The sequence below is a fragment of the Pungitius pungitius genome, chromosome 11 (genome assembly GCF_949316345.1).
Source record: "Pungitius pungitius chromosome 11, fPunPun2.1, whole genome shotgun sequence".
NCBI classification, from domain to species: Eukaryota; Metazoa; Chordata; class Actinopteri; order Perciformes; family Gasterosteidae; genus Pungitius; species Pungitius pungitius.
Window position 1 is genome coordinate 3,584,682 of NC_084910.1, and position 15,964 is coordinate 3,600,645.

General features: G+C 47.7%; 1 protein-coding gene across 8 annotated transcripts in view; it reads right to left on the reverse strand.

The window, feature by feature from the left end:
- plecb (plectin b) overlaps nucleotides 1–15,964 on the reverse strand; it is a 93,085-nt gene that overhangs the window by 38,985 nt on the left and 38,136 nt on the right. For 5 of the 8 annotated variants that reach the window (XM_037453083.2, XM_037453082.2, XM_037453081.2 and 2 more), the window contains exons 1-2: nucleotides 10,805–10,958; nucleotides 7,407–10,664 (exon numbers count right to left, since the gene is read on the reverse strand). The exons of the other annotated variants lie outside the window; for them this stretch is intronic. In XM_037453083.2, the coding sequence (XP_037308980.2) occupies nucleotides 7,407–10,629 (3,223 nt within the window). In that variant the 5' untranslated portion in view covers nucleotides 10,630–10,664; nucleotides 10,805–10,958. Of the gene's footprint in view, nucleotides 1–7,406; nucleotides 10,665–10,804; nucleotides 10,959–15,964 lie in introns of those variants that run through there. 8 annotated transcript variants of the gene reach the window in all.

Here is a 15,964-nt window from a genome sequence, read left to right on the forward strand (position 1 = left end):
TAACCCTGACCCTAGGTCAATAGCCAGCCCCCGGTTGGGTTAGCTTAGCATAAAGACAGAGGGAAACAGTCAGCCTGGACACATGCAGGACTATTTCTTGGCCAGGCATGATTACTCAGTCCGCAAAATCTCGGCTGGTTGCAAACCTCACGGTGAGAGGCACTCAAGGAAAACCCGGTTCCCGGCCAACGTCTTATTTCCTTTGGACAGAGCCGAGCTAGCGGCCTGAGCTCATAATGCTAGCAAGCTGACTTGCTGCAGCTTCACGTTGAACCAGCAGAAAAGAGAGTGGTGTCAGTCTTTGATCCTCCAACTCTCAGCAAGACAATGAATTATACAAAGGGGGCACTGGATTGAGTGTGAAAAAAAGTCATGAAATTGACGATGTTTTCGCTGGCATTAATCACCATAACTGCATACAAACACTATAGTATTAGAGTGACATAATCGTCTTTAAGTAAAGTGCTGATGTGACTACACTATCAAACGGATACTGATAAATGCCCGATGGAGGGCACAAGGGGTCTAAATGAAGTCCCAGCGCAGGACCGGCGGTGTATCCACGGTCCCTGTGCTGCTCATGTACAATGATTGCATGTGTCCTTCCGTCTCGTTTGAGTTTATTTACTATTCCCAGAGGATGTACATGTAAGAGTATCCGCAGCCCCTTTGCGTTACTATGAGGCACAAGTTCAACGTTTATCTTATGTCTCATGGGCACTGGTTCATCAGTGCCAGTCACAGCTGTGTAGGCCTTCCAGGGAGTTTTATGTCCTGGAATAACACACACACACACACACACACACACACACCGGTGTACAGTAAAGTTGCTCCAAAGTGGGATTCGTGGCTGTTTCCAGGAAGAATGCTGACTTTTCCAAAAACTAGGCCAAAGCCAGAGCTCAACCACCCCAGCTCTGTGCGCATGTGTGTCACTCATCTCTTCAAGCATTTGTTTGGCAGTGTGTGTGTGTGTGTGTGTGTGAAGAAATGGCATTTTCAACATAATGTTACACTCTAACAGCATTTTAAAAGCAGACACAATCTCAATTCTCAGTAAAGAGAGATGGTCACTTTAGATAAAAAAGAGCCTCCTGTTAAAGCTATTATACCAACTATGAGTTTTTCTCACCAACAAATTATGGGAAGCAATGTCACGGCCCTCTCACGACCTGGTTAAGAATCCAGAGACCTAAGAAAATCCCTTGTTCGTTACGGATGCGGCGTCCGGCATGACGTCCCTGCCACACCTTAATTGACAAAATGTGAGTTTGAGCGAGAGGAGCTTTGATAACTGAACAGAACAATGGTCAAAGTTCAGCGAGAGAATGCCAAGTGATGCACATTGTGTGTGACACAAAGTATTTACAGTTTAACTCAGCTGCGCCCCCCCCCCCCCCCCCACGACTCCCCCCGTCCTGGTGACCCTTTAAGATCACCTCATTCCAACATGGTCCAGGGGGCACGTTATGATTCGTGTTGCCACCCCACGCGCACGCCGCAGTGCGGTGCGTCTGACAAGAAGCTGAAGCCGTTCTCACCACCCCCCCCCCCGCCGCCCCCCCCGTTGCGTGCGATAGCTCGGGCCGAGGCTCCCACTAGAGGACAGAGCGGGCCATCGGGCTTAAAGGACGCCAGTGAGAAGGGGACAGCTAAGTCCAGAAAGCCCCCCAGAGCACGGACCACCAGGGGCAGCGGCTGCATTCAACTCTTCAGCATCAGACAATAACGCATTAGCAGAGCAGAGCGTGCTAGTGTCATGGAAAAAAAACAAAACTGTAAAATAGCCAAGATTGGATGTTAAGTATATCAAGGCATTGAAAGTACCATGTCAAGCACATTCAGCAGTCCAACCTGCTTTGTAACAACAACAGCCGAGTAGAGGCGGCCTCCAACCCTGTCTGAGCGTAATGGGGGCTAATCTCTTTGCCTCTGCAAGTAAGAGCCGCCACGTTGCAAGACTGGCACCCCGGGCCGGGTCACAGTGGCCCACTTGTGGTCACATGTGCACGTGACTAATGCACAGGGTAAAGATACCCCATGTGATGTGACCTCTCAGCGTTAGAAATATGACCAGCGCACATCGAAACAAACAAACAAGACATTTGCAAAAAACACCTTGCTGACATCGGCCCTAAAATCTCCATCAGGGCAAACTAAGTGCCCTATAACCACTATGGCAGGGAGGGTGAGTCCCGGGGGGGCTTACATGCATTTGTTTGGACAGAGAAAGATTAACAAGAGGGGTTCAGGCGATGAGCCCGGACTGCGGTGACAGGTGGGTCTTTGCTGGGAGGGAGGGAGGAGGGGGGAGTGGAGTGGTGTGGGTGTGGCAGGGACATTTAAAAAGAAAAAAGGATGCATTCCTGCCATTGCTGGAAGTCTGCTGCTCCTGATATGCTTGTTTTTAAGCTCTTTCCTGAAAAATTTGCTCTCTACAATTGCCATTTTCATATCATCCTTAGACTTTCTTTCTTCCTCTTTTCATCTTGTTAAAACAGTAAATAAATCTTCATTTTACATTAAATCCCTTTGATAAATGACTCTTTGTCATGGAATGAGCTTCTTCTTAACTCTCTGTTGCCTATCAGATGCACTTTGGTGACCCCCCCCTCCATCGTTCAACAGCTACCTAAGGTCATTCGCCTGCATGGGCTCGTCATCTGCATTCTTGGCAGATTACCAGTTGCTGGAGAATTGAGTCCGACGCATTGGAGCAATAACAGGTGTTGACACCGTCCACCTACACAGAATATTACTACACCCGTCAAAGGTATTCCTGTTGGGTATTTGAAATACAGACAAGTGATGTCTGTGTTAAGAGACAGTAACACAGCAGGTAAATAGGCAAGACCCACTACAAATCTCTCGCAAAATGAGTAAAATATGCCCTGTGTAAGTCACCCCTGCATGTTGACGTCCATCAGATGTCCTGATCTGTTGGTCCACCTCACGAGGACACAACCAGACTTCACACGGGGCGTCCAACAGACGTCCTGATGGACACGAAAGACACCTCCTGGAGGGAGTAAGAGGGGAGGAGACACTTCTCTCCTCGGCCCCTGCCCTCATCCGCTTCTATCAGATAAAGGAAATCTTAGAAGCCAGTCAAACCTTGTGATTCAAGTCAGCCACGTTGTAAACATGTTTAAATTTGGCATCGAATCTGTGCTGAAGGTTGCTCGTCCACAAAAGCGTGGCCCCCTCGCGAGGTCTCAGCAGGACTTCACGCGGGGCGTCTGCCAAAAAGAACTCCCCAGCGGAGGAACCAACGCATTTAGACAGAGACGGACACGCCACGGCAACTCGACTCGACGGACCTACCAGGTATGATCTTCATCTAAGCGAGGGCACAGGCGGGAAGAGGCGAGACGAGGCGGGGGGGGGAACGCAGAGGGACAGCGAGCGGCTCCCGTTTGTTTGCTCCGAGCCGACTCGTTTGGCCGCTGTGTTGGATTTCGACAGGCTGCGCCTGCTGCTCGGATCCGTCAGCCTGCTCTCCCCTGGCCGGGGGAGGAGGGACGGCACGCCAGGGCAGGGGCAAAGGAGGGGGGGGGGGGTGTAGGGGTGTAGGGGCGAGGGGCTCTCAGGGCTGAGGGGGGCTGACTGAGGGTTATAAATACCCACCAAAGCCAGATGATCACACGGTGTCGCAGTTAGTAACTGATGGGAAAGCTCTGGCGGGACACTTGGCTGCACTCGGCCCATGGAAACGACCTCCACAAAAACAAGCCTGCCCCCCCCCCCCCCCGCCTCGCCATCCCCGGTTCTCTTTTAGGGTGATTACGACGGCAGGATTATTTGGCAAAATGACGTCGCGGCTCTCAAGCAGAAGATGCTAGAAGCATCATCTGCACATGAGATTGTCGATGAGTTGAATCCTGTTATAATGTTCAACTTCTGACAATAAAACTGTAAATGAGTTGGGTTGACTGGATATATGGAGTGTCGATATAGGACAAAGTAAAAACAAAGAATTAAGACAGATTAGCAGAAACAATTGGCAATTGATGGATACTGTCAAAATGATGGACAGAGTGAAGAGAGTTTAGCTCTCAATGTTCATCCCCAATGGCCTTTGGGCCATTCACGGCAATGCACAACATTCTCTAAATATAGTGGCTTCTAATACATGCATATGGCTCAGTGACGACAACTGGCTCCATTTCTCTGTAACGCTAAAAGCAATTCCACCCAGTGTCTGGAGAGCAGAGGTGGGATCGTCTCCACTCACGAAAGCATGGACACTATAGAGACGGATGTCCTGTGCTATACGGAGAAACCACACAGGGGGCTTTATGGAGCGTCGCTGGGAATTCCTCTGTGGAACATCCTGATTGCCGCCACAGACTCCCGAACTCCCTCGTCATCATTCGTGTTGGCCCGAAAGCTATTTGAAGCTGCCTTTGTTCAAAGGGGAATATACAGCACATCTTGTATCAAACTACACTCACATACTTCTGGGGCTTGTGTTTGTAGCCACAATCTTGACAAAAAGAGGTGTTGAAGTCTCCCTCGAGAAAGTACCACGTCAAACTGATAATGAGGCTAAAAAACACTGAAGCTAGTTACTCAGCCTCTTTAATGGGCCAAATGTGTGTTCTGGGAAATGACGCACCTCATAACCATCTTGACCAAACCCTCCATGTATTCCACATGTTATCTTTCCCTCACGTTTCAAGGGTTTGGCCCAAAGTTGCATAACCGCTCTCTCATTCGCCGTCACTGTCACGCCTCAACTCATTATGTTGCAATGGACTGTCGTTTAATTTGCTCACACTTTGTGCTCGCCAATGTGGAACATTAAACTCCACGGAGGATCGCGAACAACCCCGCCCATAAGACTGGGGGGCACTTTGGTTTCTTATTACTCTTTGATTTCATGTCAGCACACTTTATATAGTCTACTTGTTCCAAGAAACGCATTTCTATTCTGACCACCAAGGAATCTTTAACAAAATGTTTTATCCTGATTCAACCGGTGCATTACAACCGCCTTCTCAATCTGTATTGTTTGCTTGGTGTGCTTCTGAGTTTGTGAAAGCTAGGCCGATATGTTCTGACACTTGTGCGGGCAAAAGAATATCAAGTGATTCAAGTGTGTCAGCAGTAAAAGACACGACGTCCAAGGTCATATACTTTGTTTGGAGCTAAACATCGCCGGCGTTCGACAGAGCAAATCAGCAGACTCTCAAGCTTCCAACTCACAACGCAGACTATTGATAGATAGCATGGGATTGTGCATTAATTGTGTCCCCATTTGTTCTTTTTACTCAAATGGTCAGGCTCATCGCTCCAGCTCTCGGATTTGAGAGCGTGGTCCGGGTGAGTCATAAGATCAAAATGATGTGCCGCCATAATGAGAGGCACAGAGCTTCTGCTGTTCGTTTAACCAATCACACAAGAATGCGTCGGGCATGATTTCAGAGGTAGAAAAAAAAGAAAAAAAACATCATGGAGGACCCCAGTGTTATGTCTGGGATATGATTTAGTCTAATTGCCCCTGGTGCCATGTGTGGGCAGACTTTAAACCGCATCCCGTGCATGTCAGTTCCTTTCAAGGCCCGTACAGCTCCCTCCATTCAAGAAATCAAAAGTGCCGCACGCCAATTCAAGTTGTCCCCTTTGAATGAAAAACAGTCTCCTTTTTCTTTATGCAAGCAAAATGTTTGTTGCGCAAGATTTTTTTCAAATACTTTCCTTCTTCCTAGTTTCCACATAAATGTAATGAAAGACAGATTTTAGCAAGACAAAAAAAAAAAGACGTGCCCAACTGCTACCATCTCCCTGGGTGTAACTGTGTCTGCTAACAGCTATTTGATTAGCTAACACACATAGAACACCACACTCGGGAGGATCAAGAAGATGGTACAAATATAAACCACCACCCGCTCCTACAACACATCTGCGGTCACATGAGGAAGGAACTGCTTTGGCAATGGTGCAAAAAGCTGGCTACAGCAAAGCTACTTGACGTGAAATGTGCTTTTGGTGCAACAATCATAGCTGTAGCATTTGGTCTGATGACCAAATGACTGATGACACTGGTTTGCTATGGACAGCAGATGTCAGCAGTGGGTCACTCGACACTATGGTCATCTGATAGACTGGCATCGCTGTGTCCAGATCTGATAGCACCATAGAACTCCATAATTAAAAATAAAATGGAAACATTTCTCATAATGTTTCTTTGTGTGTTGTGTCCCGATGATTACCACAGATTGGATCCATGGTCCAGGCTGTTAATTGAATCCACAACTGCTGTCACAAGTGGAACCAAACCACACCCTGAGACCTGTGAGCACACTATTCCAACTTCCTGACTCTCTGTCCCGTTTCTCACACCCACAGAAGACAACGCCCATGCGAAGCGTCTGCTACACACCCAAAGGCAAATAATGGTCACCATAACACGCTGTATCACTTTTCCAAAGTGGGAAAATGTTAAAACATCATTCAGAAACCCAGAGTCACGTGAACGTGCTGGAGAGTGGTGATTCACGAGTTTCACTTCAGCAGAACTAACATCCAATGCCAAACGTTTCCAGGGAGTTATTCTCCAGATGCGGCAAAGGAATCCATCGTATGCTGCCGTTATCACATTGTCTTCATAACTCCCGTATCCCACCAAGGGAAAGGCCTACCTCTTACATACAAGATAAGCTGAAAGGAGAAATGCAGATACAACCACAACATATGAAACAGTGGGAGGAAGACAGTCCTATTGGAGCAAAGGGAACAAATGTTCCCAAAAGCACCACACCCCCTCCCCCCCCCCCCCCCCCCGCCTCTGGCTTTCGCTCGCACACAACCGTCTCTGCAGGGAACAGGCGAGGCAAACAGCCCCACCTTGTCTGCATTATATCATCTGGATATGACACATGTGCATAGTTCAGTGTATCACCATTTCCACAAACCTTTTGGTTCATTATGTGTTTTGCAGAATTAGAATTATCAATAATGTTATAATGTCTGTGTGAAATCTAACAGTGTCTCGAACGCTACTGACACTTGATCTATATAAATACACGGATCATTAACACCAAGCCACATCCAAACTGAATCTTCTCAACAGCTCCCTGAAACTACTCCCAAAGAGAAAAATCCTCTTTCCCACATCCCCAAAGTAGAGTAGAGTAGCATGCAACTTTAAGCCACGGACTGTGAGCAAATCAACTCAAATAACGCTGTGGAAGAGACGTCAGACGATTATGTTCTCCGGTGGGCAGCTTTAAGAATATGACAATGAGGAAGGGCAACACGAGAGGCGCCTTTAAAAACCCAACGTAACAACCTCCCGCACTTCAAAGAAAGGTGGGGATCTTTGGTGTGAGAGCAATTAAGTCCCATGCGAAGCGAAAGTAAGATAAGGCAAGGCAGGTTAATTGGAAGGCATTCAAACAAACCTTCAATGAAGTGTGGCCATGTCTTCTCCTCTGGCTCCTCCAGAGAGTGGTCCCAGGTTCCCTCAGGCGAGGCTCCTTGCACCCTGGTCCCCGGCGGCAGCGACAAAAGTGCCCGCTCTAAGGCGATTTGTTCCAGGACATCCTGGTCCAGCTCTTCGCCCTCATGCTCAGGTGGCACAGGTGGAGGAGGCGATTGGTCCCCGGCGCCGTCGGGGCCAATAACCTTCTTCACCTCCACTATCTCCTCAACCACCACGATTTTCCTCTTCATGGCGTCTTCGTCCGTGTCCCCAAGGTTGATCTGGTCGAGCTGGGCCGCGGCGGGCGTGGCAGAGGCGGAGGGTGTGTCCTCCTCCGAGTCCCTCTTCTTCTCTTCCTCCCACTTGGAGAGCTCGCCGAACGAGAGACTTTTCTCCGCGCTGCGCTCTGCTGCCTGACTGGCCGAGCGTTGCGCAACTGCGGGAGGCTCCTCTTGCTTGTGGAGGGGGCCGGCCTGTGCCTGTGCTCTCGCCGCTGGTGCTGCTGACGCTAGTTCCCCGGCTGCGGGTGCTACCCTCACAGAGGAGGATGTTTTCGCTTTTGGAACCTCCCGCTTGATTTTTCCTGCAGAGAGCCGCGATGGCTCCACCTCCCCTTTGTGCGCTGGGGCCCCACAGAGCACAGCTGCTGCCGGCGTTGCTTCCTCGCTGCACATTCCTTCAGGGCTCTTTTTTACAGATGTGTTCAGTTTGCTCTCTTCAGGGGTCGTGACACCCTTTACTTTAACTGGAGCCTTGGGCAATGATGTAATGTTATGATAGGGCGATGCCTCTGCTTCAGGCAAAAACCCAGGCTGTGTGTTCATGGCCTCTGATACTGTTGCCTGAGCCTGCTTTTTCCCTTTGCCTTTCTTTTTACGTTTTGAAGACTCCTCTGCAGCTTTCCCGCTATCATTAAGGGATTTCGTGCCCGCGGGTGATTCTGAAGCTGCTGCAGGGCTTCTGTCCTCGGGGTTATAACTTGATTGTATAAGCTCCACTCGAGTTATTTCCTGGACTGTCACTGTTTCCACTTTAGTCACAGTCATTCCCTCAGATTTAACTGAATCATGTGGTACTACGCTGCATGCCTCAACCTTGCCTTTTACTAGTGCATCACCAACAAGCGTTACTGGGGGCACAGCTGTAACCTCATTGAAAGGTAGGGATGCTCCTTCAGGGGTCTGGTCCTCAGTTTTTTGGGGGACTTCCATCATTATTTGTTTTGAGAGTTCCTTTTTGTCTGTGGAGGGTTTTTCCTTCACCAACTTAGAGTCATGCAGTTCCTCAGGATTAATAGTCTTAGGACTGTGCTCTGAAGATTTGTTTTTCTTCCTTTTTGATTTAGACCTTCCTTCAGCTATTTGTGTGGTTTCCACAACCACCTCTGTGGTGGTGGTATTCATCTGACTGAATTCAGGGGATAGAGTTTCTTCTGCCGCATTTTTGACCCCTTTCTGGACATCAGGAGTCATCTTTATATCCCTTTTCTCATGTTTTGTAATGCTCTCTGTTTCGCTAGCCCTCCCCTTGACGGGTTTAGCGTCTTCAGAACGGACCAAAGGTGCTGAGAGAGTGGTTTTAGTAATGGTAGTTTTAACTTCAAGTACCGAGGACTCGATCACTTCAGTAGTTTTCTGGGTCGCTTCATCTGTTTTGGGCTTGGCTGAGAGATTCACTGTGGTCACTTTGGCAACGATGGGCGCATTAGTGACTTTTACAAGAGAGATCTCCTTTACGGGTTTGCTGGTGGTACTGTTGGGCTTTGGTTTGGTGGTCTCCTCACTGCCGGACACTTTGGCAGTTTTCTTGACCTTCTCACAATCTATTTTGGATTCAACTGGGGTCTGCGCTTCAGCCAATTTAACAGATTCCTCATTAACTTTTCCTTCAGGTTTTGGTTCATTGACAGGTTTTTGGATGACAGAGGCGGAAGTGGCAGTGGCAGCAGGCCGTTTGGAGGTTTCCTGAGCAGCAGACACTGTCTGGGTTACCGTTTGAGCTGGAGCCTTGACTTCTGCAGCCTTAACTGGATCCACTGTCACCTTTTTTGTTGTCTCTTCCTTGACATCTTCATAGACAGGTTTTGGGACGACAGGGGCAGCAGTGGCATTAGGGACACTGGTGTTTTTTTCAGCAGCAGTCATTTTAATAACTGTTTGGGGCTGTGCTTTATAATTTGCTGCTCCAGCCTTAGCCTCTGCAGTTGTAGGATCCACGATTACCTTTTTAGTTTTCTCCTCTTTAATCTTTGTATCAGTAAGCCTTGTGATAACTGAACTGCTTGTTGTAACAGAACCAGTTGAAGCTTTTTCATCGGCGGTCTTGAGCTTCTCTTTTCTTGTTTTGTGGGAAGAGGGTTCAGCTGGAATCTTTGATGTTGCAGCACCTGAAGCCACAATTAATGGTAGGGCTGTCTTGGAGGAGCCTGATGTCAGAGTGGTCTGCAGCACATCCTGTCTCGGAGCTGATGTCTGATTCTGGTCAGACATTGGTGCCTTCTCCTTTTGGACCTCAGACACTTGTCTCTCCTGTGATGTCGCCGCTGGCTTCTCACGGCTCACCTCAGGGTGCTGACGAGAGACTCTTCTCACGTTGCTGTCCTCCATCATCCCCGCCTCACTTTTAAAGTCGTTCCTTCTCCAAAACAAAGACTGGTCCTCCCCTTCACACGATGCTTTTGGCCTGACTGGTTCTGCGGCTGGTGGACGACCCCTAAAACTGGGGGTCCGATCAGAGTAGCTCTCTTTTTCTCCGGGAACCATCATCTTATGTCGGTAGCCTTGACGCTCGGTCATAGACTCCTGGCTCTCGTCGCCCCAGCGGCCCGGCTTGGGAACATAAGATGTAGGACCTTCTACGGATTGGACCGTTGGAGCCCGGTGACCAATGGCCAGTGGCTTCCTGGTCCTCTGCAGGGAAGCAGGGACAATCTCAGCGGGCAGGCGGAGGTAGTCACGTAGGTAAACAATTCCTTCATTGGTCAGATACCAGTAGAAGTGTCTCCAGGCAAATGTCTCCTTCACGTATGCCCGAGACTTAAGAGACCCCATGGCACGGATCACTTGCAGGTTGCTCACACCTTCTAGCTCAGGGTGCTTGATCTGAGGCCTCTTGTCCTTCTTGGCCACCATGACACCATCTTTAAACAGGGCCTCATAGATGGCCCTCAGTTCGCTCAAAGGCATCAGCATTCCAGCAACCATTGTGCTTTGTGTCAGTGTGCCCTTTCAAAACGAAACTGAAAATCACAACATGAAAGGACCGTAATTAAGACAAGCTGACCTGTTGTTCAAGAATCGCATGGGAACACCTCACATGCCTCTGAATTCAATTAGAAAGAATATGAAAGGACGAATCCTTGAAATCTTTTTATCTTACTTTCTTTTTCTCGTTCTTGAGGATCCTTTGGATTTCGTGAAGAAAACAAGAATATTCCTCTCTGAAATCGGATTTCAACAAAAGTAAACGTATGCTGTTTCCTCCCCCCTTACACACCGTGTGGCTGGGAATGAACAGTCACCGTTCTGCCGAGATGGCAATGACAGAATGGAAGAGGGAGCGTGGTGTGTGAGAGCGTGTGTGTGAGAGAGAGAGGGAGAGGCACACTTCTTAGTCGGGCTCCTCCTACTCTCTCTCTCTCTATTGCTTAGGAAAAAACTGGCACGGAAAAGAAGTCTCACTAAAGTAAATAGTTCTGCAGGAAGAAGGAAGCAAGCAAACTAAGCATAGGCAACGACGATTGAAATCGAGGAAGCAGAAAGTGAAAAGAAAGGTGAAACACACCTATGAACTGAGCACACGCTCTGCAGCTCTGTGACTTCTACAGAAACACCCCACCCCACACGAACACACACGCCTCCTTCATAATGTACACACACCTCCAAACACACACTTTAACTGGCAAACAAATACCTTTTAGTGTCTCACACACACACACTCACACACACATGCAGTAAATGAGCTGTTCTAAAGAGAGATTAGTTTAGTCCTCCCCTAGGCATGAATCAACCGAGTATGGTGTCTAGTCTTACACATTTGCCGATCAGGTATCACTGGGGGGCTACCCTTACGCACAAGGTGTGGCTTTCGGACCTCATGCCATGCAGTCTTTTGCGTGTGTAAAGTTGAAGATGCCGTTTGAGGGGAAAAATATACAAATCACCATCAATGTATTTTGGTGTCAGGAGAAATACCGCCGTGACAGTTTGACCCACACACTGGCAGTTTGATATGATCCGTTGAATATTCAAATATATTCTAACAGAGAGAGAGTGAGAGAGTGAGATGTGTTTGTTGGAATGTCACCAAAACACCAAGTGAAAGAAAATACATGAACTAATGTTTTCCATTGCAGCTCATTAAAGTGATGCAACAGGCTGTAATGCCCCCTAAGATTGTGTCGCTGCTTCAGACGGCCAACATTCAGGCTCCACTTGGCTGGAAAGATTCTGTCTCGCACAACTATATAAAGAGCTGCACATTATAGCTAACCTTTCCAGCGCTCCAAGGAACATGATATCAGATTTCTATCCCTAGATCGTTTCTCCCTTCTGGACATCTGTCTCCCGTTCGTCTCTCTGTGTCAGGATGAGTGTCCTCTCGGGCCAAATGTCCAAGACAAACTGGGATAAAAACTAGCCATTGTTGAAAAAGCAAAAGGCTAAAGGATTTGTTCCCTTATCCCAATTGAAAAGAAGAAAAAAAGCTTGCACTGAGAAGCAGAGGCAGTACATTGCATGCTGTGGAACACAGTGATCCAGTTGCGAAACTGTGGCGGCGATGAAATGATGCATTCTGCCTGCTGGTTGAAACCACACACCCTCTTTACACATCTAAACACTGGGGGACAACTGTTTTCACTTTGTTTGCTATGGCAACAGTCAAAAGTAGTAAGCCACTTCTGAGTCAGACACATATCTGTTTAATTAAGGGCTGCAGAAGGGCAGCCAGACACAAGTCGGTTCACCTGGACAGTTGGACTTGACTGTCATTAATCCGGCCTGCTCTATGCTATTTGCAAAGAGACACCGGGATCTAAAAAAAACTATTTGTAAATTGTCAAACATTGTTGATAGCAATAAAGAAAATGAAGAATATTCAAAATGATTGGAAGGCAACATTACAGATTTACGTGCGTAAAACAACAGACAAATATTAAATATGAACATGATGAAAAAAGTTTTTGGCTACTGTGGTGAGAGTTAAATGTCTGGACACACTTTCTCATTAAATTGAATGAGAAGATGCGTCCAAACTTTTGACTGGTACTGGGTGTCTCCTACGTGCGATAAAAAAAAATCCTGTCATTCAACAGTTCGTTAGTATCAGTGCAGTCAGACTAGTAGACCCTGAGTGTACTCCGCCTATAGCAGGTATGCTGTATCCTGTACATGTTGTGAAATTGTTGGTTGAGCATCTGAAGTAAATGACTCAGAGTGACAGTTTGAAGGAGTTTTCAGTAGGGGGGACGATCCTTTAGGGCTTAAGACAGGCATTCCTTTGTATTGCAAAACGTATGTTTTACGATTGACTTGCGGTGTGGTGGTAGCAGCATGTGTGAATCTGCAAGTGTATAAGTGTACGTTATTACTCAACCCATAAAATAGCCAATTACAAAGAGACAGTCCACTGAGTGTTAATATTGGGGTAATCTGCATCACCATGCATGGTGCTCTGATCTCCTGGCCCCATATCAGTGTGATTTCATGCACTGTTTATGGACAATGTGCTCAGTGAACTTCAAACTTCTGGCTCGGGGCCGAGTGCTCTTCTGTTTCCTATAGTCCCGAGCGGCCTGACGAACCCTGGTCTATGAACGTGGCGCCGCTGCTTTTAACAGTGACCCGGTGGTTACAATAGCTGTGTGAGGGTATAACGGTGGCGGTAGCAACATAATAAATCATTAGAAATAGAATCTCAAGAGGGAACGCTCACTATAGAACTAGTAGCGGTCCGATGTCGTTACGTCTATAAACAGCAGCAGACAGCTGCAAATGGAAACATGATCTGATTGATTGAAGCAAATAAAGGAGTAATACGACTTTGGGGAAGAACAGTTTCCTGGTGCACTTCTGCTTTGACAATGTCCCAGAATAGACTTGTCACCACCAAACTGTGAAGGCCTGGTGCTCCGTGGTCTACTGGTCCTGCACCCTCGCCCTCCATCCGGTTATCAGATCCAAGCCACCTCAGCCACTTTCAGGCAAAGCAGGCTCAGCAGAGCCCTTCTTGCCTACTAATATTATGCGCTGACGTAACCAGAAGTTAGTGCAAAGTTAAGAACTGAAGAAGCATGTCAGAAGGATGAGTCCTCCTAATAAACGGCACGTATGACTCGGGTTATACGTGCCGTTTATAACGTGTACGGGTTTGCTTTTTATAGGACCATTGAGTTGTCACAGAGAGGGACATCTTCTTTCGAATGGTTGGCACCAACATATATCATGACCTGCGTTGCAGCCCTTTTAATCGGCACAACATTCATTTGGGAAGCTCTGTCCACTGGCTGGATTTGGAGTCACGAGTGACCCCCCCCCCCCTCCCCACCACCACAGTGAGGGACAGCTGAGGCCCCTGACAGGGCTGACTACAAGCACATCTGACCAAGGATTCTACTAAAGATAGAAAAGGTTTGTAAACGGCTTTAAATGGAGGCGGGGGGGGGGGGTTATCCCCAAAGCAGTAATTGGTCTGTCTTTTTCGTTTTTCCCTATTTCGTCGGCCGAGACGCTGATCGGCTGCCTCATTTGTCCTCAATGAATAAATTATGAAGTAATTAATCAAATTTACAGTAGCTACTGCAATACAAACACATACACTAAATTAGTGGGAAAGTGCCTCACAATAGACCAAAAGAAAAAAATGGAATAAACAAGTAGGGCACCAATGAGCTGTTTGAATGTGGCCGCGTTGTAAGAAGGCTAAATTATCACAAAACAGAATTATTTCATTGTCCAGGACCTGAAGATCTAAGCCATTGCGTATTGTACAGAACGAAAAGCCCCCTGGGGGGGGGGGGGGGGGGGGGGGGGGGGAGTTTGTAAATATAAACTTGACCCGCTGACTCGCATGAGGACTGGCGGCATGTCTTTCAAACAGTGTCAATAAGTGCTTGTGCGAGCAGAAAAATTAGCCTTTGAAATGAAAGATGGACGACGCTGCAAGTCCCGGGCCACTGTGATTAGATTAGATTCAACTTTATTGTCATTGCACAGGGTATAAGTACTAAGGCAACGAAATGCACTGTGGGTAATCGGGTTAATTCAGTGGTTAAACAAGGGACTAGAGCTTCTTTAGGAGGTGGCCACTATACAACAAATGTTACTGTTTCAACAGACACAAATCCCGCAGAAGTGTCTTGAACCGCAGAATGGCCCCAGAGACAAAGAAGCACTGTGTGTTCGAGGCTGGGGAGCATGAAAAAAGAGACTGAGAGGTGTCTTTGGCATCCTTTGCACTGCTGCGCGTTTAAAATAATCTACTGTTCTTGGATCGTAAGAACAAGGCCCAAATTCACAGGAGAAGGAGGGACATTCTTAGCTGTGGTCAGAGCGGAGAGGCAGGAACAATAGACAGAGTAAGGGTCTGAAATCAATCACGCTATCAGACGCTATGGCAACAGCTCTTGCTGCTTTGCAAACGCTTTTTCTTTCCCTGTAAATATCTTTGGAGTTATATAAGGGTTGTTGAAAGCAGTTTGAGATCACGGCTTCTTTGTCTCCTACTGTAACTGCGTAAAAGTCCAATAATAAATCAAAAAGCTTAAGCTGAGCAACATAAAACTGTATTAATGTCCCAAATAAAGAATAGCCCACTGTTTGAGCAGAAGCAATAAAAACCAACCCTTTTGGCTTTTGCCTCAGCAGTACACGCATAACTGCACATGGAAAATCTATCAACTGATCGGGGTAAATATGACAGGCCCTGCATGTGTTCTCAGCTCCTTCGAGTCCCGGATCACACAGACTTCTCCTTTTCCAGAGTGGAAAAGACGTGAAATCCCAGATTATGCGTCATTTCCCCCCTCTCTACCCACCAAAAATAAGCAGCAGCACCTGAGATGCGTGCCAAGTCCCTTTTCGTTCTTACCCACTCTCTCCAACAGGCTGTCACGTCCTGTGTTAGCGGTGGTGGCCCAGCCTCACAGCGCCCCCCCCCATGCAGCCTCTCAGCCTTGGACAGGTGCCAACCCGAGAGAGGGCAAACGAGGACGAACCGGAAGCGGGACATGGATAATGGATAATGTTCCCTATGACGGATGAAGAGGAGGCCAAAGTGTCCCTCCCTCCAACCATCCTCATCTTATGTTCCCCCTGCTTTCAAAAAGCCCAATATTTGTTATTTCCGGTCGTAAATTAAATCAGCCCTTTGTGGGATTCCAGCAAACAGCCACAGACTGCAAAAACAAGCCGGCTCCAGAGCGGTGGCATCTGAACAGAAAATTCGAACCAGCCCTCCGGCTCTCTTTCGTTCCTTCTCCTCTCGGAGAGTTGTACGCCAGCTCGGCCCAAAAGGCGGCCAGGGATCCGAATCAGCATG